The 26,468-nt window shown below is 42.8% G+C and overlaps 1 protein-coding gene across 1 annotated transcript; it reads left to right on the plus strand.

Annotated features, from left to right (window-relative positions):
• HRH3 (histamine receptor H3) lies at positions 1-25,442 on the plus strand. Its single transcript, XM_040330170.1, has 3 exons — positions 1-587; positions 10,574-10,740; positions 24,155-25,442. The coding sequence occupies exons 1-3, from the start codon at positions 344-346 to the stop codon at positions 25,052-25,054; spliced, it is 1,311 nt and encodes a 436-aa protein (XP_040186104.1). The 5' UTR covers positions 1-343; the 3' UTR covers positions 25,055-25,442.
• Positions 25,443-26,468: the final 1,026 nt, after the last annotated feature.

Here is a 26,468-nt window from a genome sequence, read left to right on the forward strand (position 1 = left end):
TCCTACTAAAAGAGAGATGGTTGGGATCAGGTTTCTCTTCATTACTGGAGTGGGGCAGAGATTCAGGTGGTAGGAGAAGCAGATGGGCTCAGACAGATAATGAGTAGCCTCTCAGACAGACACTACAAACAAGAGATGGGCTTCTCTGCATAAACCAAAGTACAATTGGAAAGGATCATGAGAAGACAAATGCCTTTGGATATTAAATTAAGTCCACCTCAAGACAGCCAGGTTCAGTTTCGCTGTCCATCTACGACGGGGAGCTAAGGATGGCCAATTTGTTGACTTTTATCAACGGTTACTATGCTCTCTACCTAGAGGTTTATTAAGCTGTGGTGCTGAAATGGCCAGCACCCAGCAAACTTGGCATCTCAATGACTCCTGGAAGGGCAATGGTGGCGGAAACGGCTTTCCAGGCAACTTTGCCTTCTCCTGGACTGTATTCTTGGCTGTTCTCATGGGGATCTTGATAGTCGCTACAGTGCTGGGCAACGCTTTGGTTATGTTGGCTTTTGTAGTAGACTCCAGCCTTAGGACTCAAAACAACTACTTCTTGCTCAATCTGGCCATCTCTGACTTTCTAGTAGGTAAAGTATCACTCTATTTAATGTCTATCACATTTTCCTCATCTATATAAAGCCAACAGACTTTAACCCTACCCCTCCTGCTTCAACAAAAGCATACAATCTCCTGCCACTGAAATAGTGAGACTACAGAGCTCATTTAGCCAAAAGACGATTAGGCTGGCCATACATTATACATTTTTCCTGTACAATTGTTTTTATTTTTACCTTCAACTACGTAGTGCCAGGGCCGGCTTGATTGCATACAAATTGAAAGTGTTTAGGTTTGACCTCATATCATATAGTTTTTGTAAATGTAAAGGAACATTGTACAATTAAGTTGTTGTATAATGTATGGCCAGCCTTAATCAAGTGGTATGTTTTCAGGTTGTGGAAAGAGATTGAAACACTTGGAGGAAATCCCCCAAAAAAAATTCTCTTTAAGGGTTTGGATTTGTTTACAATTTGCATGAAAATTTTATCTCGATTTTACAAGATCAGATAAAGTACTCATGGCTAAGGCTGGATTCATGTTTGATTGTTAACTAGATATATATGTATGTAGGCTGTATAAACACTCTGAAGCCTCGTACACACGACCGAGAAACTCGACGGGCGAAACACATTGTTTTCCTCGTCGAGTTCCTTGTTAGGCTGTCGAGGAACTCGACAAGCCAATTTTCTCCATTCCCATCAAGGAAATGGAGAACATGCTCTCTTTTTGGCTCGTCGAGTTTCTCAACAGTTTCCTCGACGAAAATGTACACACGACCGGTTTCCTCGGCAAAAAAATATCTCCCAGCAAGTTTCTTGCTGGTTTTTGCCGAGAAAACTCGGTCGTGTGTACGAGGCTTGAGACCCATAGCAACTAATTAGAATTTTAATTTCTCTGAGTCGCCGTACAATGCACAAGATCCCAATCCTTTGAATGGCCTGACTGAATAAGTCTTTACATATGCATTTAAACCAACATATCACATTTAAGTGTAAAGAACTATTGAACTTGTTTTTATTATATTAAGTCAAGGATTTAAGCCATATGAATTCTTACCCACACCACAAAAGATATATAGAGAGCTTTTTTTAAGCGTGAAACAGAAAAGTACCATTAGGTATATCCCCTGCTGCTGCCTTCAATGGGCTGCATTTCACAGAAGAAAACCATGCACAGCAGCCTCACAGTTGCTTGTCAATGCTAACCAAGCAGCCGGTCAGTAGAGGTAGTGAGTGGGCAGTAACCTGCTGGTCGGGGCAAAAATAAGAAACTCTTTAAATATCCGCCTACCCCACAACAACAAAAATAAATCCACTTTATAAAAATAAAGTTTTAGTAAGACCCATCGAGGTTCCATATCGAAGGTTACATAAACTGTGAAAAAATTAAGATATTTATAGGCATCTTATAATCGGGGATAATTACCCAGTCCATACAAGATTGCAAGCTCTTTAGCCTAAGCTCTACCTAAACCAGTTTAAAGGACCACATCTCAAAGTGTTTTTTTATTCTTTAATCTGAACATGGATTTCTAATTGCCCTTTGAGGGACGTCTCCATCACGATAAAGATCATGTAGTAAATATAACAAAATAGACAATTTCCTCTCCGATTTATTATTATCCTGACCCATTACAGATACACAACCTTCCTCACAGTCCTATATATCTGTAGATAGTGTAAGGGATTATACAGATTCTACGCAGAGCCATCTCTTGCATGTGAGCTGTTTCGTACAAATCACTTCTGATTTAACAAGGGGTTAAAGCTGCGCCACTGCACCAAAAACTTTATAGTCCACTGAAACTAAAAGATGTTAAACATATATGTACAGTCCAAACAGTGCACTTTTCACTGGGCTAGATTCAGAGAGAATTTACGCCAGCGTATCTATAGATATGCCGCGTAAATTCAAATCTGCGCCGGCGTATCTTCTTTCTGTATTCAGAAAGCAAGATACGCCGACATTAGCCTAAGATACGACTGGCATAAGTTTCTTACGCCGTCCTATCTTAGGGTGCATTCTCACGCTGGCCGCTAGGTGGCGCTCCCGTCGTTGATTATGCAAATTACCTAGTTACGCCGATTCACAAACGTACGTGCGCCCGGCGGTAGTTTTTTACGTCGTTGGCGTAAGTCGTTTTCGGCGTAACGTTGCTCCTGCTATTAGGTGGCGCAGCCAATGTTAAGTATGGACGTCGTTCCCGCTTCGAAATTTGAATTGTTTGCGTCGTTTGCGTAAGTCGTTCGCGAATAGGGCTGGACGTAATTTACGTTCAGGTCAAAACCAGTGACGTCCTTGCGACGTCATTTGAAGCAATGCACACTGGGATATGTACACGGATGGCGCATGCGCCGTTCGTAAATCACGTCAGGTCATCACATATTAGCATAAAACACGCCCCCCTTCCACATTTGAATTACGCGGGCTTACGCCGGCCCCATTTTCGCTATGCCGCCGCAACTTACGGAGCAAGTGCTTTGTGAATACAGCACTTGCTCCTGTAAGTTGCGGCGGCGTAGCGTAAATACGATATGCTGCGCCGCCGTAAGAAGGGGCGCAGCTACGTGAATCTAGCCCACTGTGTGCACAGGTTGATCTGATCTTGTGAGATATGCTCCCAATCACCACCGTGACTTCACAGATACTGAAGACCCGCCACCAGATATCAAAGCCGCTTACCAGACAGGGCAAGCTTGGCTAGCAGTCGGCTATAGCCCAGCCGCGGCCTTTAAAAATTGTGGTGAACTCGCAGGTTACAGGTTCCTTGGAATGGCTTCTTACACATCCGCAGACTCCACCGAATGACCATGTGTGAAAAGAGGATGCACCATAGCGTAATTCCGCATAACACGTTTATTAAATAAAGTAAGTTGTACTTACAGAATACAGATAAAATCATTCATATAAAACAGATGCCGGCCTGCAAACGAACGGAGCCCTTCCTCCTCAGCGTGGTGACGTCACTGCACGTCCACCCAGACGCGTTTCGTCATAAGACAGACGTTTTCAATGGGATGAGCTCTACCTAAACCAGTTTAAAGGACCACATCTCAAAGTGTTTTTTTATTCTTTAATCTGAACCTGGATTTCTAATTGCCCTTTGAGGGACGTCTCCATGCCGATGAAGATCATGTAGTAAATATAACAAAATAGACAATTTCCTCTCCGATTTATTATTATCCTGACCCATTACAGATACACAACATTCCACACAGTCCTATATATCTGTAGATAGTGTAAGGGATTATACAGATTCTACACAGAGCCATCTCTTGCATGTGAGCTATTTCGTACAAATCACTTCTGGCAGGGTTAATTATCAATGTCATTTTCAGTTCTGGCTCTACTTGTCAAGTAGATTTCTGAGCCCAGAAGGATCGTAATAAAATGTGTGATACAAATTAAGTGGGTTTTGCTTTACACAGGTCTCAGCGTTAACATCAGCATTAAAGGTATACTAGGGCATCCTTTTTGGGGAAGTATACATAGACCAATCTGTCATACCGAACAGCATGCATTGAGAAGTCTGCCCACCTTAGCCTGAGTCAGATCTCATCAGGACCTGTTCTGATCTTTCCTAGCAAAGATACAATGCACAGATTGGGTAGTGAACGCTTTGTTCTATTTTGATGATTGTTTGCAGGTATTATATAGCATGTAGGAAAATGTAAGAAGGCAATAAAAAATAACTCTTCATATATTCTGCCCCTAGGTGGAACAAAATTGCCAGACATGATTGCCTTTCTTGCATTTATTGGATTGTGTATGGCCAACCCCCACACAGGAAAATGTTTTAGACTACAAGATTAACAAGTCCTACAATAGTGCTAAAGCAGTCACATCATGGCTTTGTTTTTGCACATGTACTTAGCTGAATAGTAGGCATACAGATAAAAAAAATAGAGAAATATATCTGCCAAAGGATTTGCATTACAACCCCTTCACAGAGCATAGACATGACTGTTAGGGGATGAGACTAAAGCCCTCTGAAGGACCATTGTCTTAGGTTAACCGATGAAGCTGACTGATGGTCCGTCACGCCTACACACCATAGGTTAAATAACCGATCGTGTCAGAACGCGGTGTTGTAAAACACAACGTGCTGAAAAAAGAAGAAGTTCAATGCTTCCAAGCATGCGTCGACTTGATACTGAGCATGCACGGGTTTTTAACCAATGGTTTTGCATACTAACAATCGGTTTTGACCTATCCGTTATCAATCCATCGGTTATATTTTAAAGCAAGTTGGCTTTTTTTAAACCTATGATTAAATAACCTATGGGGCCCACACACGATCAGTTTTGACCGATGAAAACGGTCTTTCAGACCGTTGTCCTCTGGTTAACCTATCGTGTGTACGAGGCTTTACAGGTCTTCTCTACCCACCACCAACCCACTCATTGACTGGACAGTGAAAGAAGAAGCAGCAGATTGATAGGCCGACCTCTCTGTCATTCTGCTCCCTCCTCCCATCAACAGGTTTCTTGTTATCACATGAGTAGTGCTTTTGGCACACTTTGCATCTTCTCCCCCTCATAGTCTGAGCGCTGCTGTACCAAGGTCACAAAAATCTAAAATCAACTTGGTTGTAAACCCTCACATACAGGCTCCTAAAGCACACATTTTACACATCTCTGAGCTTTAGCAAGCAGGGAACGAAGATCTGATGTCACAAAATGCACAGCATAGAGCCATGAGGTAGGTGTAATCTGAGACCTTAGTAGAGGGAAAGGACACACCCCCCTCTACACAGTCTCTTAGGGAAACATGCACAACTGAGGCTGTCTGTGTGCTGGGGGGAGGGGATGTCCCCTGGGATTCTGTGGTGTCGGCTTAACCTGTCAAAAGTGACTCACGCAGATAGCAGAGGAAAGAGAGAGCAGATAGGAACCCCCACTAGGTGCTTTGGATTAAGGCTAGTACACACTATAGAACCCCTCAACCAGGGTTCCATGGAACTCCAGGGTTCTTCCCAAAGGTTGCTAGAGGTTCCTTGATTAATGAGAAATGTATGCATATCAGAAAAGTTCTCATTGACACTATTGATCTTTCTAGCTATCTGTACAGAGGTAATTAATTATTCCCAATGACCACAAGTGTAAGGAGCATTCTTCCCACTGACCATTACACTAATGTATCATGAGATGTAGATATAGAAATTTTTAGCAGGGTTTTCTTGGGACTGGAAAGTTATTTTTAAGGGTTCCTCTGTGTTGCTAAGGTTGGGAAAGGCTTCTATAGAACAATACTTTTACTTCTAGTATTTATAAAAATAAACTTGTTGATGTATTAATAATACCATTGCTGCATTCATGTATGTATGCTATTATGTCTGCCTGGAATTTTGCTTAAAAAATCCCTGTGTCTATGAGAAAGGGAATGACTGATGATTGGTTGTGAGACATTTAAATCTATTACCTCCTATACATGGCCAGATTAAGGCCACTCTGTTATAACTGTCCAAACAACCAATAAACGTTGCCCTGTGTGGCCATAAAATAACAGAGCTGAATTGGATACCAATCCTTTTTCACTCTTACGGCGATGTGGCAGGCACTTTACAATGCGGTTTAGAATCTATGAAGCTTAGGTCGAATGGTGCAAAAATAGAAATGAAGGAAAATTGGATTGCCAAAAGAGATCAGAAAGATATGATCAGTGTAAAAATCTGCTCAGATTAAATAAAAGTTAAGTGCAACCAGTTTAACATGTAAGTTTTCCAGTATTTATGATTCCTTTAGATTCTATGTGAATCCCCCCATTCAGATTTCAGTACAATTCTATCTAAACTGAAAGAGAAAATAAATATTTAATGATCAAATAATCTGTGTTGTTGTTTTAATGTTTTGCAGCAGCTTTGGCCTTTAGAGATTCTAAAGAAGGCTCAATGCAAAACTCTCTTTGGCTGCTTAACAACTGTTAAGATATAAACCGCACTGGGAGTGCATTGGTTTTAGCAAGTCAACAAAAACGTAGACCTGTATTAGGAGCAGGAGCAGTAAAACCTGATATAGCACTGCAAAGCGGGAAACAGGGCCAATGTAAATATAACAAGCAAATATGGCTGTCCCTTGCACATATATAATTACAAACTACAGTATTTATCGGCGTATAACACGCACAGGCATATAACACGCAGATTTATTTTTTGCGCTATCACATGTTTCTTTGGGATGTTTTATTTGAATTTATCCTAAGTGCTGGCAAGCATTCTTATTGTATATTTTGTATTTCACTTTATGGTTCAGCGCTGAATACTTTCTTTATTTTAAGAGCTTGATCACATTATCCTAAACAATGTAAAGTATAACTAGTAATAGCAATAATTCTAATGAACAGCAAACAAACAGTGATCTATTTAAACAGTAATATAATTAACAAACATATAACATCCCACAATAGTTTGGTGATGAGTTGAAGTGAACACAAAACTAGCAGACAGACAGAAACAACAGGTGACTCAATTAGCAATGGTAATTCATACCTAGAAGGCACACAATGAGGAAATTATACCATGAGAGAACAACACCTTAATAAACAGATTATAGTAGGAGACCCCAGCATCGGGTTGTTTTGAGCTGATTATAATAACATATTTTCTGAGTCTAGGAGGGGTGAAGCAGTCATTGCTGGTTTGGGCACAGAGGCCACAAATCTGTATCCAGGTCCTACATTTCCATAGTCTGTGTGTTTCGGGAAGACACAGATCTGAAGGCCGAAGGTAGCCCCACTCACCCAACAAATTAAATTCAAAATACTAACAACTTACAAAGCCATCCACAATTTAGTCTCCAGCCACATCTCTAGCCTAGTCTTAAAATACCAACCTAATCGTTCCCTTTGTTCCTCTTAAGACCTACTGCTCTCTAGCTCCCTCATCACCTCCTCCTTTGCTCGCTATCATGACTTTTCCAGAGCCTTTCCAATCCTATGGAATTCCTTACCCCAATCTGTCTGATAATCTCCTACTCTTATAGCTTTTAGACGATCCCTGAAAACCCTCCTCTTCAAAGAAGCCTATCCTACCCACACCTAAGAACTGTATTTAGATTGTTTCCATCAGTTACATAGTTACATTTAGTGAGGTTGAAAAAAAAAAGTCCATCGAGTCCAACCTGTGTGTGTTTTTATGTCAGTATTACATTCTATATTCCTGTATGTTATGGTCGCTCAGGTTCCTATGTAATATTACATCCTTACTGCTCTTACAGTAAAGAACCCTCTACGCAGTTTAAGGTTAAATCGCTTCTGTTCTAATTTTAGTGAATGCCCATGTGTCTTTTTAAATTCCCTTTCGCAGAAGAGTTTTATCCCTATTGTGGGGTCAACAGTACGGTATTTGTACATTGAAATCATATCCCCTCTCAGCGTCTCATCTCCAGAGAGAATAAGTTTAGTGCTTGCAGTCTTTACCTGTAGCTGAGATCCTCCAGTCCCTTAATTCGCTTTGTTGCCCTTCTCTGGACTCTCTCCAGTTCCAGCAGATCCTTCCTGAGGACTGGTGCCCAGAACTGGACAGCATACTCCATGTGCGGCTGGACCAGAGTTTTGTAGAGTGGGAGAATTATAATTTTATCTCTGGAGTTAATCCCCTTTTTAACGCATGCTAAAATTCAGTTGGCTTTGCTTGCAGCAGCTAGGACCCCCAGGTTTTTTTCCATCCTAGATTCCCCCAGAGATTCACCCCCTAGTGAGTAGATTGCATTCATGTTTTTGCTACCCATATGCATTATTTTACATTTTTCTACATTGAACCTCATTTGCCATGGAGTTGAATGGCAAGGTTTTCACATCCTGTGGAGAAATTATTGCCCTGCTTAGCTTAGTATCGTACGCAGATACTGAAATAGCTGCTCATTCCATCCTCCAGGTTGTTTATGAATAAATTAAATATGATTGGTCCCACGACAGAACCCTGGGGCACCCCACTTTCTACACAAGCCCAATCCGAGTACTCCCTATTTATCACTGCCTTCTGAACTTGCCCCTGTAGCTAATTTTGAATCCATGTACTCACCCTATGGTCCATGCTGATAGACCTTAGTTTGTACAGTAAATGTTTATGTGGAACCGCATCTAAAGCCTTTGCAAAATCCAGATACACCACGTCTACGGGCCTTCCTTTATCTAGATGGCAACTCACCTCATAGAAGGTTAATAGATTGGTTTGGCAAGAACGATTCTTCATGAATCCATGCTGATTACTGCTAATGTTACCCTTCTCCTTACAAAAATCTTGTATATAGTCCCTTATCATCCTCTCCAAGAGCTTGCAAACTATTGATGTTAGGCTAACTGGTCTGTAATTCTCTGGGATATATCATGGTCCTTTTTTAATATTTGTGCTACATTTGCTTTTCTCCAATCTTCTGGTACCATACCAATCAGTAGACTATTCTTAAAAATAAGGAACAATGGTCTGGCAATTACTTGACTGAGTTTCTTAAGGACCCTCGGGTGCAAGCCATCTGGTCCCAGTGACTTATTAATGTAAAGTTCACCCCCCACAGTTATTACCTTTTGTTTCACTTGACCCTCCCTTCGAGATTGTAAGCACTTACGAACAGGGCCCTATGATCCCCCCTGTATTGAATTGTATTGTAACTGTACTGCCTGCCCTCACGTTGTGAAATCGATGTGCAAACTGTTGGTGCTATATAAATCCTGTATAATAATAATGATAGCCCCTCCAAGGATCATCCAGGCACACACCTCCCAAGAAAAGAGCCCCCTCAAAAGCCAGGGCCCATAGACAGTAGGCAAGAGGCTACCCTGCAGCCCCCTCCAAAAGCTGGCAGCCAAGCCTGTCTGTGTTTTTTCCTGGGTTGGGCAGAGATTCAGGGAGAGCTGGATGACTCCCAGGCAGCATCTCTAAGACCTCCCCCCTATTTCTAGAATATGCTGGGACATTCTAGAAAATGGGAGGGTAAGTAAGGTGGAGCTGCCTGGAGTTTTCTGGGGCCCTGACCAATCCCCAACTTGGGTTGGCAGCGAACAGGCCTCCTCAAATACTCTGGGTCAGCCCAGCTGGGGGGGCAGCTAGGGTGGAAGATGGAGGTGGAGTGTTAGGCTGTTGTGGCCTTTGAGGGAGCTCCCCAGTCTGGGGAGGGGCATTGGGCCTGGGCTCTGTGTGGATGGGCCCTTCTCAGAACCCATGGTGGTGTCCTGGCAGGGAGGCACTGGGAGCAAGGCAAGGACGGTGGGAGAACACTGTTGGGCAAGTCTCCAGGATAACAGGAACAGCCAGGAGGGCTGGTGAGTGGCACACAGACAGAAGGACTGAGAGGAAAGCCTGAGAGAACTGGGATGGAGAAGTCTGGGATGGGCGCAGAGCCAGTCAGGAAGAATGTGGTGGCATGGGCAGTGGAAAGGGACAGCTGCAGCCAGGGGGGCTTGCAGTGCCTGAAGAGGTGGTGCTGGAAGCAGTAGCCACAGATAGGACAGCTGACACCAAAGACTTTCATTTGCTACACCATAGGGGCTGGTGGTCCCTGCCTGCAAAGGGCATACCATCAGACCCAGCTGAGATTGTACTGAGCCTGAAACCTGTGCTAACTGTTCCTGGGAGTGATAGTCTGCAAGCAATTGTATGTGCTGGAGGTTGAGGAGAAGAGATTGTATATACAGGAGTGTATATACAGTAGTTAAGTCCCTACCAAGTTTCATCAATCAAGTGGGCATCCCATATGTACCCTTTCCCCATCCAAGTTTACTCCCCCTAATAAAACTAAGTGTAAGAACTTCTTCTTGACTCTGTGTGTTTGGAAATCCATGTGCCTGGCATTGCAGGATAGGAGACGAACCACATTCACCAGCAGCCCCTACGGGGGTAGCGCTACATAAAATAAATAAATAACCATAAATGATTGCTGGGGACCACCTGGAGAAGAGGGGGGGTAAAGAATTTAGGAGAGGAAATACTGGAACTCAGAGTTGGAATTTAATATATTGTACAAGCAAACTGCAATGTGTTTGGTAAGATTTTAATCTGTATTTCTTCTTCTTCTTGCAGGGGCTCTGTGCATCCCCCTCTATGTCCCTTACGTCCTCACTGGCAGATGGAGCTTCGGCAGAGGCGTCTGCAAACTGTGGCTTGTACTGGACTACTTATTGTGCACCTCCTCAGTTTTTAACATCGTCCTGATCAGCTATGACAGGTTTATCTCAGTGACCAGAGCGGTGAGTATATGAGGCCCCGGCACTGAAGCAGTTAAACATGCCTGCTAAATGCTGCCAGTTCCTGATGATGCAAATATAAGCATTTTAATGCAAATGACACGGCTAGGACTGTGATATACAATGCGGCATGTATGGATAATGCAGCGTCTTAGATGAATGCAGGGATTCTGGTCTCAGATTAACTGCCTTTTTCCCAGTTTATTGCTACAAGCTGGTTCATTAACCAAGGGGAGTTATAAAAATTGTGCAGTAATTCGCAGCTGCAGATTATCTAGCCAACCAATAAAATAAAAAATGCTACTGTCCTGTATATATCTTGATCTTGTGATATAATTTGGGAAAATAAAGTGCAATTCAAAGCTTGCACAATTCATAAGCATGCAGCTTTATTTTAAGGATAGAGCACAATTGTATTGACAACTACGCAGCAGAAATGACAATGCACTTCACCCCTGTCTGCTCTTTGGGTCACCTATGATCATCAGTCATCACACATTAAGGTCTCTCCTTCTGCTGAGCCCTCTAAGTACCCCCTCACAATCATCATAATATACTCCTATACTGCTACTTAAATGGATTTCCTCACATACATGGAAGGGTGGGGAGGAAGGTTAGTAAGTGTACTTTTTTGGCCCTGCGAGGCTAGATGTCTTTGTATTTTGTTGTTTTTCTATGCAAAATTAATAAACAGACTTACCTGTCCTGGTGTCCCTCGATGACGGCACTGCAGCGGATATTTCCATTAGTTGTTGGGTGCTGCCGCCGCCATTGCGGGTAAGGGAACCCAGCAGTGTAGCCTTCCGGTTTCACTCCAGGAACCCTACTGTGCATGAGTGAGGCCCCGCTCCTCTCTCCTATTGGCCCGGCGGCTGGGGGGAGGAGGAGGGAGCCCCGCTGTGACGTCTCGGGCCACGACCACGGCCCGGACTCCCGAAAGTGGGAAAGGAACAGATATACTGTCCCCCCCCCCCCAAAAGGTGCCAATTGTGACACCAGAGGGGGGAAGAAGCAGATGAGCGGATGTTCCACTTTTGGGTGGAACTTTTCTTTAACGTGGCATCATGGGCGTCCGGTGAACTTTTTTCAGGGGGGGGGCATAATTTTAAGGTCATCCATGGTCGGTCCCTTTTTGACTCAGGGACACTGTGCCAGTTGAGAGGAGAATATTATATATTGCAATTTGCTGCTTGTAAAGTTGGACAGCTGAGCTATTGCTGTAAAAATATGTGTGTGTGTGTAACAGTGTATGCGGCACTGCTGCTGTTACCTGTTGTTTCTCAGTGATCGATCATAGGCCCAAGGCAGGCACTGGCAGCGTATTCTCTCTCAGCTTGGCCACTGCACGCTATGGATCTGTGGGAGGAGCTGGCGCCACACTGGCCGGATCGGCATAGGCATAGCAAGTGCATACATTTACACAGGCAGGCAGGTTGAGGCAGCCAATCACGGAACAGAACAGCCTGGATGTTAAGCAGAGGCCCGAGCGGCAGAGCCAATCCGATGCTCGGGCCGGGGGTGAGGAGGGAGGGACAGATGTGTCTGTAAGTATCGCGGTGAATATGTCGGAACAGACTGAGAGCAGTCCCAGCCCCCAGGCCAGCAGCAGACTTAGAGGGCAAGTCAAGTTTCTTCTCTTACGATTTCAGGGGGGGGGGCAATTCCCCCCCCTTGCCCTATGGAGCGGACACCCATGCGTGGCATTCAGTTTCATTAGGATCTGTATTCAGTATTTACAAACTGGAGATGAATGATACTTTAAAAGCTTCAACAAAGCCTTCTGTTCACACTGCTCTTATACAAGCTGAATACTGTGTGAAACAGGCCTTAGAGGTCAGATCAAAGGGAAAGTATAGGTTTTAAATGTTTTAAGTCTTTGTTTGCTTTTGGGTCTAAAGTTGGAGATGACTTGAGTCTTTAAAGAGTCACCCTCCTCTCTGAGAACAAGTACAGCTGGTACTAATATTTGAAACTGCTTTTATATTTGCTTCCTTTTAATCCCCTGCACCGAAGAATTTTGCATTTCACATTACTATTACGTTACTTTTTTCTTTGGATAAAAAAAAAAAAAAAAAAACATACATCTCCAGCGAGAACAGCCAATCAAGAAAACTGCATGTTAAGCATGAACACATATCAATATTAACAGCTCCAATCCTTTAACCATATTAATACCTGTTAACAAGATAGCCCTTTCATTTACTGCTTACCTTATTCTCAACCGGCGTTCATGCCAAGCAACCTGTCCATAACCAGATCCAACGGGGCAAGCATCGGCACATCCAGCCACGGACCACAGAGTTTTTCAAAATGTTGTGAGCAGCCCCTTTATTGTTAGATCACTTTCTCCACCTGGAGCCCGTTACCCACCGCCTTGATTCAGTCCGCTAATGACGGGGGATTCTCTGACTTCCAATGTGTCATTATTAACTTACGAGCCAAAAATAAGGTTCTAACAATTGCCACTCTAGTACACTCTTCCTACTCAATTTCCTCAAGCAGATTGAGCGTACTATTAAGTTTAAACTGGGGCTCATGAAAAGGAGTAGAAAACAAAGTGAGGGGTCGGTAGGTGTGATGATACTCCATTACTGTCCAATCAGCAGGCTGGGCATGGCAAATAGTGGAATTGCAATGGAGGAAACTCAGGTCCCCTACCTGACCACAAAGTCTGGATCATAAGCCAAGAACTGTCCTCCTCCATGGTGACTTTGCAATAAATAAAAGCCCAACTTGCTTTGATGTGTGGCATGTGGTGGCAATTGTAACTGCCGATGACAACCACAGAACATGTCTAACATGGCGGGGAAGTCCTGCTTGCAGCAAAGCCAGAACGCTTTGGAAGAGACATAGACAATTGTGTTCTGGGCACAGAGGTCTGCTTCTCTGTGTGGAATTACGTGAAGACACTTGTAACAGGTTATCCATTCTCAAGGGAGGAGGGTGGTCAGTCAAAGTCAGGAAGCGCAGCAATCATGCGGGTAATCCTCGCTGTCCTGGGAATCTTTATTGGATTTCTACACATCAAATGAGCAGCCCAGCACGGCCAGCTGACTGCAATAATTACCCCACCAGACATGTTACCAGCCCCTTCAACTGCTCGTCTTCTGCCAAATACAGATGAGCTAGGAGACAGCAACCAATTACACAATGGCCAAACGTTATTAAAACACCGACATTTGCTAATAGTCTTCAGCGTATGGAGTAACATTGACTGCTAATCAATCAATTAAAATAAGCAGGATGCCTAAACAGGTGTATCAAAGTGTCCAGAAACAAAACAAGTCAACATGTTTTACAAAGTATATCTAATTGTACTGAATGTATTGCTTGCTTGCTTAATTAATGTCTTTGCTCTTTATTGCCTGTTTTTATTTTTGTTTACACATTGTCATTGTGAAATTCTTTATTTTTTTCACCTTTTAACTTCCTGACCTCCAGAAGGTTTTACCCCCCTTAATGAACGGGGCACTGCGCTACTTTAACTGGCCATCGTGAACCATGGAACGCTGTATGCAATTGAATTTTTTATCATTTTTTTCACACAAATAGAGCTTTCTTTTGGTGGTATTATATATATATATATATATATACATACATACACACACACACACACATATATATATATATATATATATATAAAATATGATAAAAGACCTCAATTTAAAAGAAAAGAAAAAATATATATATATTATACTTTCTGTTATAAAATATATCCAATAAAAAAAATATATTTCTTCATCAATTTAGGCCAAAATGTATTCTGCCACATGTCTGGTTAAAAAATCAAAAAAAATCAAAAAAAATCCCAATAAGTGTGTATTATTTGGTTTGTGCGAAAGTTATAGGGCCAGATCCACGAAGCAGTTACGCTGGCGTATCTATTCATACGCCGCGTAACTTCTAGGTTGCTCCGGCGTATCTTTGTTTTGTATCCACAAAACAAGATATGCCTGAAGCTGGGCTAGATCCATCTTAGTACGCCGTCGGATCTAAGGTGCATATTTACGCTGGCCGCTAGGTGGCGCTTCCGTCGATTTCCGCGTTGAGTATGCAAGTTAGCTAGATAAGCCAATCCACAAACGTATGTCCGGCCGGCGCATTTTTTTACGTTGTTTCCGTAAGGCTTTTTCCGGCGTAAAGTTACCCCTGCTATATGAGGCGTAGCCAATGTTAAGTATGGATGTCGGGCCAGCGTCGAATTTTCCGTCGTTTGCGTAAAACGTTCGCGAATAGGGCTTTGCGTAGAATTACATTCACGTCGAAAGCATTGGCTTGTTGCGGGTTAATTTCGAGCATGCACACTGGGATACCCCCACGGATGGCGCATGCGCCGTTAAAAAAAACATCATTTACGTGGGGTCAAGACGTATTAACATAAAACACGCCCACAACTTAGTGATTTGAATTGCGCGCCCTTACGCCGACACATTTACACTACGCCGCCGTTACTTACGGCGCAAATTCTTTGTGGATACGGGAAATACGCTGTAAGTTCTATTGGTGTCAGGGGGAGAAATGATGCCCCGTTGTTGGGTGTCAGTTGGACGAAAAGTGTCTCATAACAGTAAGAGGAATAGTGTCCCAAGGGCCTAATAAAGGCAGGCAAAGGGCCATATCCGGCCCCAGGGCCGCAGTTTGGAGACCACTGGTATATACAGTTGTGCTTAAAAGTTTTCATACCCTGGTAGAAATTGTGAAATGTTGGCATTAATACTGAAAAACTGACTGATCATGCCAAAAAACTGTATTTTATTTAAAGGGGAGTTCCACCCACAATTTCACTTTTTAAATATAAATACCCCTGTAATACACAAGCCTAATGTATTCTAGTAAAGTTAGTCTGTAAACTAAGGTCCGTTTTGTTAGGTTGTTACAGCATTTAAATAGTTTATAATCTAGAAATAGACCGTGGCCATCTTAAGTGTGGGCATCATGAAGCCAGACTGTATGACTTCCTGGATTTCAGCTTTGCATATCTCGCACATGCTCAGTGCACAAGCAATGTAATAGGTTTCAGTCAGGTTTGCAAGGACTACTGGGAAACATGATGCCTATCCCAGAAACCCTTGCAAATAGCCTAGGCAAATAAGGAGGAGGAAGTAATGAAGGACTACATAATAAAGGTATTTACAAGCAACAAATTAAATACAAATTGTCCATTCTGAACACTATGAGATTAGAGCATGCAGCACAGACAAACATAAAAAAAATGGGTGGAACTCCACTTTAAGGATAGCAATCACACGAAGCCACTTATTATCACATCGTTTTTTTGGATCCTTTTAAAATCATAATCATAACAGAAATCACCCAAATGGCCCTGATAAAAAGGTTTATATCCCGTGGAATGTTTGGCCTTGGTACAGACACAGAAGGTGGTACACACAGGTTAAAAGGGCAACTAAAGGTTAATTTTCCACATTTGTGGCATTTTAAATCACAATTAGTGTCTGTGTATAAATAGTCAAGGAGTTTGTTAGCTCTCACATGGATGCACTAAGCAGGCTAGACACTGAGCCATGAGGAGCAGAAAAGAACAGTCAAAAGACTTGCGTAACAAGGTAATAAAACTTTACAAAGATGGAAAAGGATATAAAAAGATATCCAAAGCCTTAAATATGCCAGTCAGTACTGTTTAATCACTTGTGCATAGGTGATCAAATAAGAAAGCTATATTTGTGGAGAAAAAAGGATGTCAATTTTGTTTGGGTACAGCGGCGTACAACCACAGAATTGTCAGTTAAAGCGACACAATGCCATATCGCAAAAAATGGCCTGGTCATTAATGGGGAAAATCTTCTGGGGCTGAAGTAGTGGTTAAACTGACCTCACTGAAGTTCATTCATTTGATCTAAGAACGAAATGTTACTTTGTTTATAGTTATCTGGGATGTTGAGATAAACTTGGCAGGCTGCCTGTATTATTATTTTTTTTTCAGCTGTCAGAAATGAGCAGAGAACTTTGCATTATATAGAATCCGGAAATGCTGTTTTAAGATCAGGAGGGGAGTAGAATCGCGATTTTGAATCTTAACGATTAATCCTGCAGCTCTATTCTGTATTCATTATTTCAACATTAACCACTTCAGCTTCCGGAGGATTTGGCTGCCAAATGACCGGGCCACTTTTTGCGACTCGGCACTGCGTCGCTTTAACTGACAATTGTGCGGTCGTGCGATGCTGCTCCCAAACAAAATTGATGTCCTTTTTTTACAACAAATAGAGATTTCTTTTGGTGGTCTTTGATCACCTCCTCTGCGGGGTTTATTTTGTGTGCTATAAACAAAAATAGAGCAAAAATTTAGAAAAAAAGCAATAATTTTAACTTTTTGCTATAATAAATATCCCAATATATAAAAAAAGTTGTTTTTCCTTATTTTAGGCCAATAGGTATTCTTTTACATATTTTTGGTAAAAAACAAATCGCAATAAGCATTTATTTATTTGGTCTGCGCAAAAGTGTCTACAAAATATGGCATTTTTAATCATTTTTTTTTTACTAGTAATGGCGGCGATCAGCGTTTTTTTTTGTGACTGCGACATTATGGCAGACACATCGGATCACTTTTGACGCTATTTTTGGGACCATTGTTGTTTATACAGCGATCAGTGCTATAAAAATGTACCGATTACTGTGTAAATGACATAGGCAGGGAAGGGGTTAGCCACTAGGGGGTGAGGAAGGGGTTAAGTGTGTCCTAGGGAGTGATTCTAACTGTGTGGGGGCTGGGCTACCAGTGACACGACACTGATCACTGCTCCCGATGACAGGGAGCAGAAGATTAGGCAAATTAGGCAAATTAGGCAAATTAAGGCCTCGCGGCTGCCTAATTTGCCTGTGATTAATACTAATGTCGGCGGCATCGGATCTCTCTATTACACCTCTCTCTTTCTCACCTCCCCCTCTCGCATTGGCTGAATATGTCTGATGGATGAGGAGGGTGCTCTGAAAGCGATGCTGATCACCTGTGTGCTAGATCCGTGCATTTTCTGCAGCCATTTTTCTTGCTTGAATTATTTTTCTCATTTTGGGCGTGAGTGGGGCCTCATGTCTAAGTTTTGTCTAGCGCCTCACAAAGCCTAGAGCCGCCTCTGATCAGTGTCCTGTCACTGGGCAGAACAGGGAGATGCCTTGTTTAGACAAATCCCCCCCGTTCTGCAGCTCCGAGACACAATCGTGGGACAACCGGCAGACATCGAGTCCGTGGGTCCCGCGAGCACGGTCACGGAGCTCTCGGCAGGGCGCATGCGCACCCACACGGCGTGAAATTCAAAGCAACGTATATATATATGTACGGTCCTGTAACAATCTAGGGAAGGCACATGACAGCCTAGGCCCAGAGGAAGTGATTTGAATGATGTTGGCTGTCATTCAACCTGGAAGATTTAGGACACGTTGGGGCAGCAAGAATGTAGTGCAGGGGACAGCTCTTAACTGAAGGTGAATATAAATGCAAAAGCATCTTATTGATTTTAGTTTTTAATGGGCTATTCTTTATCTGTCTCAGTGTAAATATTTTGGTCAATGTGTGCCGTTTGAAAAACCTTGAAAACGTATACCTTCCGATAATATGTGTACATGGAGGCTGCCAAATTTTCTCATTACATGCAGGCTTTGCTTCCTGCTAAGCTGTGCTTTGCCAATCCAGTTATCTCACTGCAAGTGTACCCGACTTTGTTTGCCTGACTAAAAACAACAGATACTACAGCCTCTAATGACTTGAAACACTCACAGTAGACAGATCACGGATAATATAAGATTAGCAACAAACATCATCCAAGACTCTAACCTTCATGCAAGATCAACACTACTACTTAGTTTAGATATTCATAAAGCTTTTGATAGCGTCAGTTGGTCCTACTTAGACTCGCTACTCCCTAGATACGGCATACGAGACGAATTTCTACACGGTTTTAAAGCCTTATACCACGACCCACATACTCGTATTAAGCTCCCCGGCCATAACTCTGAATTTTTCCCATTGGGCAGGGGCACAAGACAGGGCTGCCCCTTATCCCCTCTTCTGTTTGCTCTTGCTATTGAGCCCCTTGGTTGCGCCATCCGTAATAATACCAACATCAAAGGGTACACAAAAGGTTTGAAAGACTTTAAACTAAGTCTATACGCAGACGACGTCCTCCTGTTTCTCACTGACCCTTTACTTTCGCTACCGAACCTAATCAAGACTTTAGATAAATTTATGCCTAACCCTGAGAGGTCATGAAACGTATCTAAATGTTCTGCCCTCCCAGTTAACTGCCCCCCGGATCTGACTGCCATATTAAAAGGAGAAATTTTCATTTCAATGGAGTTCCGATATTTAGGCATCCATATCACCCCGTCCTACAAGTCCCTATACCACAACAACTACCCTAGATTACTCCAAAACATTAGAGATTTACTGAAATCATGGTCAGCATTCCATATGTCCTTTATGGGTAGCATAGTTGCTACCAAAATGGTCATACTTCCAAAACTACTTTTCTTCTTTAGAGCTCTCCCTATCCAGGTCCCTAAAAGTACCCTAGGTTCTATACAAAGAGATATAACCAAGTTCATATGGCAAAATAAAAAATCCAGATTTGGATATGCACTGATGTATAGACCTCAATCGAAGGGAGGGTTGAGTATGCCCGACTTGTGGCTATACTACCTTTCAGCCAGATATACACAACTCGCACAATGTTATGCACCTTCCAGTCATATCCCTTGGCTAGAATTTGAGGAACAATCTGTCGTACCGTTCCACCTCCAAGGCCTCCTATGGTCCAAATCGATTAAAACTCAAAGAATGACTTAATAAAGTAGTACATCAAGACCTACTATTATGGCACAGACATAAACATAAGTTTAACATCTCCTCAGAGATCCCTCCCCTAGCTTCCTTCTTAAGGGAAACCCTCTATTTACCCCCCCTGACCTAAACTCCAACCAATATTCTGTTTGGAAACTCCTCAATCTTTCCAACTTAAAAGCTTTCACTAAAAATAATACCTTTCGCACATTCTTAGATCTGCAAACAGAATATAAACTTAAAGCGGAGGTTCACCCATACCTTACACATTTTCCCCTTCGCTTCATGCTCGTTTTGTCTAGGGGAATCGGCTATCTGTTTTAAAATATGATCCGTACTTACCCGTTTACGAGATGCATCTTCTCCGCCGCTTCCGGGTATGGGCTGCGGGACTGGGCGTTCCTTCTTGATTGCCAGTCTTCCGAGAGGCTTCCGACGGTCGCATCCATCGCGTCACGATTTTCCGAAAGAAGCCGAACGTCGGTGCGCAGGCACAGTATAGAGCCGCACCGACGTTCGGCTTCTTTCGGCTACGAGTGACGCGATGGATGCGACCGTCGGAAGACTGTCAATCAAGAAGGAACGCCCGCTCCCGAAGACCCATACCCTGAAGCGACGGAAGAAGATGCATCTCGAAAACGGGTAAGTACGGATCATATTTTAAAACAAATAGCCGATTCCCCTAGACAAAACGAGCATGAATCTAAGGGAAAAAAAAAAAGGAATTGGGTGAACTCCCGCTTTAAAGATAAAACTTCTCTCTCTCCCTCCAAACCCCTTCACGATTTTTGAACGAATTTGTCTTGCTTCACCCCGAGACAGGGGCTTGATATCTAGATTATATAGAACCCTAAATGAACACAACTTACCAGACAAAACATGCCAAATGCTACAATGGGAATCAGATCTAGATGAATCCTTCTCCACTGAACAATGGGACAGCATGACAAATAACCTTCGAAAATGCACCAAGACAGCCTCTATTAGGGAATCTGCTATTAAACTCCAATATAGATGGTACCTCACCCCTGACAGAATTAATTCATTCTATCCTGCAACCTCTCCCCTCTGCTTTAGAGGTTGCCCAGTACAGGGTTCCCTTATCCACACCTTCTGGAAATGTACACACCTCAAAAATACATGGCAACAAGTCAGTATCAAAATAGAACAGATAACAGGTAGAAGAATAGAACTTACACCTAAAATGTGTCTCCTTTTTTATCCTATCCCTGACATCCCTATAGCCCACACCAGGCTAATACACACCTTGCTCACATCAATACACTGGGCGATAGCTCTCAACTGGCGTTCCGCCACTGTACCATGGCCCCAAATTATGGATCGTATGTTATCCATCAAACTAGCAGAACGCATACATCACACCCTATATGATACTATGAACATATATGACCAGAAATGGAAGCCGTGGGACCTATCTCTGTTGATTTATTGAATTAAGATATGAGGTTTTTTTTTTTTTATCTCCATCTCCTTGCCATTAAACTAATTCATTAAGCTCTTACATTACTGTATTATTCTGCCGAGTAGCCCCTTATACAAACCATAACTTGTTTCTTTGTCTCTCGAATAACTGCTATGCATATTCTGCACTGATGTTCACTGCTTATGTATGTATTTTTATACTCCTTGCCAATGTGAGTTTAAACTGTATTGAGACTTATTTTTCAATAAACCGTTTGTAAATGAAACACTCACAGTACTCCTGTTAGCCATTGACCGTGTGATCTAGGCTGCCAAGATGTCGGCGGCATTTGCAGCTTGCTTCTTTTGATTCGTGATAAGAAATGCTCAAAATATTAGTGCTATTTTGGGATGCTGCCATGTCCCCTATTATGTAAAGTGTGAATTTTAATGACAGGTCCTCTTTTGTACATCTATTGTTATGTTCTTACTCTCTCCATGTGTCCATTGTGAAAGAAAGGCTCTGAGCTAATTTAAATGTGATAAAATCAACAATATTTTCAGTTCAAACTTTTACCAAATTTTCTTGCAAAACTAGAGCAGGTAATATGCAGTTCAGCATCGGACACCCTCTCTTACTTTAAATTGTGTCTGTATCATACTGGCTGAGGTACCAAAGGTGGTCACATCCCTCAGCTGATAGTTGGATGACAGATGGTGGAGCACATGCACAATCCAGCTATTGAGACAGACCCCTTTTTGAAGGATACATAAACGTGTATGTTCTGCTCATCATGTTTAAGCTATGGAGCAGGGAAAAGGAAGCAAGAGGCCACTCCAGAACTGACTTATCTTTGGGGAATCAATAGCAATCGGACATTTTTTTTAAGACCTGTCCGATCGATGTTTCCTCAGGGATCGGTTGGTGAAAAGCATCAGGTTGGTACAACGGATAAGAAACCTCTGCCAGATCCAAACACTTATGTTATGATCATATTTTAATGTTCCTACCAGATGAGCCGTGATGGAGGATTCTCTGCAGATTTTGTCCACAGCAAGGAGTTTATTCTCCAAGACCTAGGGATCTAAGACTATTTTGACCCTGGGTACCTTCAGCTCACTTAATGTTGTTGTTGGTTGGAGTTGTGGACCTCTACATAAAGTTAGCAAGAATGGCTAAGTAAAAGGTAATAGGCTAAAATATTTACCTTTGCTGGAAAAAATGCTACCTCTGGCATTAAAGCGTTGGCACCTGGTCATGTGATCTAAGCTGAACGAGAACAGAATTCAGATTTGCTAATGTCATGAATATGCAATAAAGTCTGGCAGCTTACCTGTCTCAATGTGTTCATCAGAAGCCTGACTCTGTTCTGGCTGCCTTTTTATCATCTCTCCTTCCTGTATGGTCCCACCCCAGGCCATCCCAGGAAGTCTATATTAACTGTTGCACTGCAGGTCTGCAGTGCTGTTCAACCTTTGTTTGTAGCTTGTTCCTCTCTGTAGTGCGTTACGTTTACCTTCCTGTGTACCGACCTTGGCTCGTCTCTGACTTCTCCTGTTTGCCTGTTTCCCTGACCCTTGGCCTGTTCCTTGTTTACCCTTGTCTGCCAGTTGCCCCGACCTCGGCTTACCCATCACTATCGCTTCTTCTGGTTGCTGCTTCCCCCCTTTCCCTGCAGAGCGTGACCTTGGGGACCCCAGGGGTCGTGACCTGGATCCAGCTGCGGCGAAGGCCATCCTCACCACCAGAGGCTCTGGTGAATACAAAGCTGGGTCTTAGACTCCGCGCCCTGGGGAATCTTGGGCTCACGCTTCCTCTCTAAACGCAGCAGTCGGCCATAGGGTTCACTACCCTGTGGTGCATCCCTGGCCCCTGGCCACAGGTGACCTGACAGCTAATTTCTATCTTCAGCAGACATCACATGACCAAGTGTCTAGACAATAATGCATAGGATCTGTAATGAATGGAGCCTGGAGCAGCATTATTTTCAGGAAAGGTAGGCAATTTAACTGTTATTGTTTTTATCTATCCTCATTAACATTTAAGAATAGGGTTCAGAAGACCTGGGCACATCCTTAGATCAAGCAGCATGGAACATTATTTGGCTTGTCACCTCTACATGTTCCTTGAATATCTTAGTCTAAGAAAATGTGTTTAAACTGCTTTTTGCCAGTATATGACTCCAGATCGCTTGTCTAGGTTTGTCCCCACCGCTTCTCCGATATGCTTCCGGGGGTGTCAAGAACTAAGCACCTTGCTTTACATCTGGTGGACCTACCCTAAGGTGATTCACTTTTGAATGTAGGTTACACAATGACTAGAACCAATTTGAACATCTGCTAACACAACCTGTTGGAGGCACTACTACACAGACCCACCCCAACACTTTCTAGAAGTCAGAGGAAACTGGTGGGTTTTGTCTTTCTTGCCACTCATCAGGTGTCGGCTAAAGCATGGCACCAGCCATTTATCCCATTTAAGGAAGTCAAGCAATAGTCATGGGGACTATGGTTCATGAGAAGTTCGCCTCAATTCTGAAAAATACCCATGCTAAGTTCTTGAGGGTCTAGGACCTATGGATATCCTACAATAATGGCCTGAGCCTAGATGGCATTTTGCCTTCGACCTGATTGGGCCCCTGACACCCTTTTACCCTGGGCCCCAGCTTGGACCCTGCAGGATTCCTTTTTTTTCCCTTCCTCCACCTTCTCTATTAGCTTTTACACTCTCAAACAGGTCGCCCCCTCACCCCCCCCCCCCCCACACTTATGCATGCTTACCTAAAAGAAGCAGTTTGCCCTTGGGCTCACTTATTTTATTGTTGCATACTTCGTTGATTTTTGGAGTTGCTATGTGTTCTTCTGTCTTGTCACCTCTCACCTACAATAGACCTGTATGTTCGATCTTGTTTTTGTTGAATACTACTATATTGTGAGATTGAGCTGTACACTGTAAAACGTTTACAAAACTTCAACAAATCCAGTTTAAAAGAATAGGGTTCAATTAAGAGTGACTCCCTTTTAAACTTTGTTTTTATACTTTTGTTTGTTTTACTGTGGATCCATCTGTAGGCTTTATGGTTTACTATTAGCATTATTTCCTGCAGTGACACCAATTGTTTACTGTCTATCTGTATGCTCACTTATACTTTCTTTATAGTGTTAGAGAATTCATAATAACATTTTGTTTCCTCTTAGGTGAGCTACAGGGCTCAGCAAACTAACAGTAGACATGCAGTGCTGAAGATGTCCATGGTTTGGATACTGGCCTTCCTTCTATATGGACCTGCCATTATAACCTGGGAATACATTGCTGGCAAATCCATCATCTTGGACGGAGAGTGCATTGCTGAATTCTTTTATAACTGGTACTTTCTAATCACAGCTTCCACCATAGAATTCTTCACTCCTTTCATAAGTGTGACCTTCTTTAATGTGTCTATCTATCTGAACATCCGGAAGAGGACAAAGGCCAGACTGGACCTCTTGCAAGAGCCGTACAGCCAGACAGCCACCGAAAATATAAAGCCAACACCAGAACCGCCCAGGTCAAGTTCTTTGAAATGTTGGAAAGTGACACAAAAAGCAATTAAAAAAGGACGCTCTGATGATGAGGCCTACAAGTCAGCAGAGGCTGAAATACTGGAAAGGGTTAAAGGAGTTAAAAGGTCTTCTTTAAATGGGAGTACACTATCTGTTTTAGGTAAAACAAGAAGTACTAGAAGAAGCTTTACAGAGTCGGGATCCACCCCGTCATTGGAGAAGCGCATGAGGATGGTCTCTCAAGGAATTGCCCAGCGTTTCAGATTGTCAAGAGACAAAAAAGTAGCAAAGTCTTTAGCCGTCATTGTCTGTGTATTTGGAATATGTTGGGCACCCTACACCTTGCTGATGATCATTCGGGCAGCCTGTAGAGGCCACTGCATTCCAGAATATTGGTATGAGGCCTCCTTTTGGCTCTTATGGGTTAATTCAGCTGTCAACCCTGTTTTGTATCCTCTCTGCCATTATAGCTTTAGGAGGGCATTCAAGAAGATTTTGTGCCCACAAAAGCTTAAAATTAAACCACATAATAAATTTCATCTCTGTTGGAAATGAATGACCCCCCCAAAAGAAAAAAACAGAAAAGCTATGCATAAAGCAATAGTGAAGAAATCAAAAGGTAGAACAAAAAACATTCAATGAATCCAGAATGTGTTACAAAAAGGTTAGATTGCAGGTTATTACAGATTTTGGAAGGCCACTGTTTGAGCAAAATGTCCGGAATCGTTATTTCCGAGGAGATCAAACATTTAAAGAGGAGTTCTCTTACAACTTTGTGGATCCTGGTCCCTCTCCTAGTATTGTCTTGTTTTATGGTTACTCCTAGTGGTGTCACCATACTCTAGATCTTGGCATTAATGGTCTTAACCACACCTAGAGATCTCATTTATGTTCCATCAATGGATGTAATTCTATATCTTAAATAAAACATGCTTCAAATATGTGTACTTTGCCATCATCTTAATGGATCATGTCCCTTGACTACTGATTGGTTCCCCATGTGCCTTCCGCTACAATGCTTAAACGTTATTCACTTGACATCCAAAGTTTTCCTTAAGTAGATGAAAGTCTTGACGATTCCTGCAAAAGTCAAGCTTAGCCCCGCCTGTGAGTCTCCTTCTTGGCCATTCAATATAACAGATAGCCTCTCCTAATGAGGAGGAAGTGCCAAGTTTACATTTAAAGTTGAGATTAACATATAAAATGAGCTTTCTCTATAAACCTAATGGACACATAGACATTTAGGAACAGATTCTCGTAGTTCTGCGTATCTCTGCGGCGGCGTGACGTATCCGATTTACGTTACGCCGCCGCAACTTAGATGGGCAAGTGCTTTATTCTCAAAGCACTTGCTCCGTAAGTTGCGGCGGCGTAGCGTAAATCGGCCGGCGTAAGCCCGCCTAATTAAAATTTGGATCAGGGGGCGTGTTTTATGTAAATGTACTGTGACCCGACGTGATTGACGTTTTTCACGAACGGCGCATGTGCCGTCCGTGGAAATCTTCCAGTGTGCATTGCTCCTAATACGCCGCAAGGACGTATTGGTTTTGACTTGGACGTAAATTACGTCCAACCCCATTCACATACGAGTTACGCAAACGCCGCAAAATTTTCAAATTTCGACGCGGGAACGACGGCCATACTTAACATTGTTACGCCGCACTTATGCCACCATATAGCAGGGGCAACTATACGCCGGGAAAAGCCTAATGTAAACGGCGTAACTTTTCTGCGTCCGCCAGGCGTACGTTCGGGAATTCACGTATCTAGCTAATTTGCATACTCTACGCGGAATTCGACGGAAGCGCCACCTAGCGGCCAGCGTAAAAATGCAGTTACGATTCGACGGCGTAAGAGACTTACGCCTGTCGGATCTAACAGCTATCTATGCTTAACTGATTCTAAGAATCCGGCGCATAGATACGACGGCGCAGCGCAGAGATACTGGAGATCTGGAGATACGTATCTC

This window comes from Rana temporaria, chromosome 12, assembly GCF_905171775.1.
Source record: "Rana temporaria chromosome 12, aRanTem1.1, whole genome shotgun sequence".
NCBI lineage: Eukaryota > Metazoa > Chordata > Amphibia > Anura > Ranidae > Rana > Rana temporaria.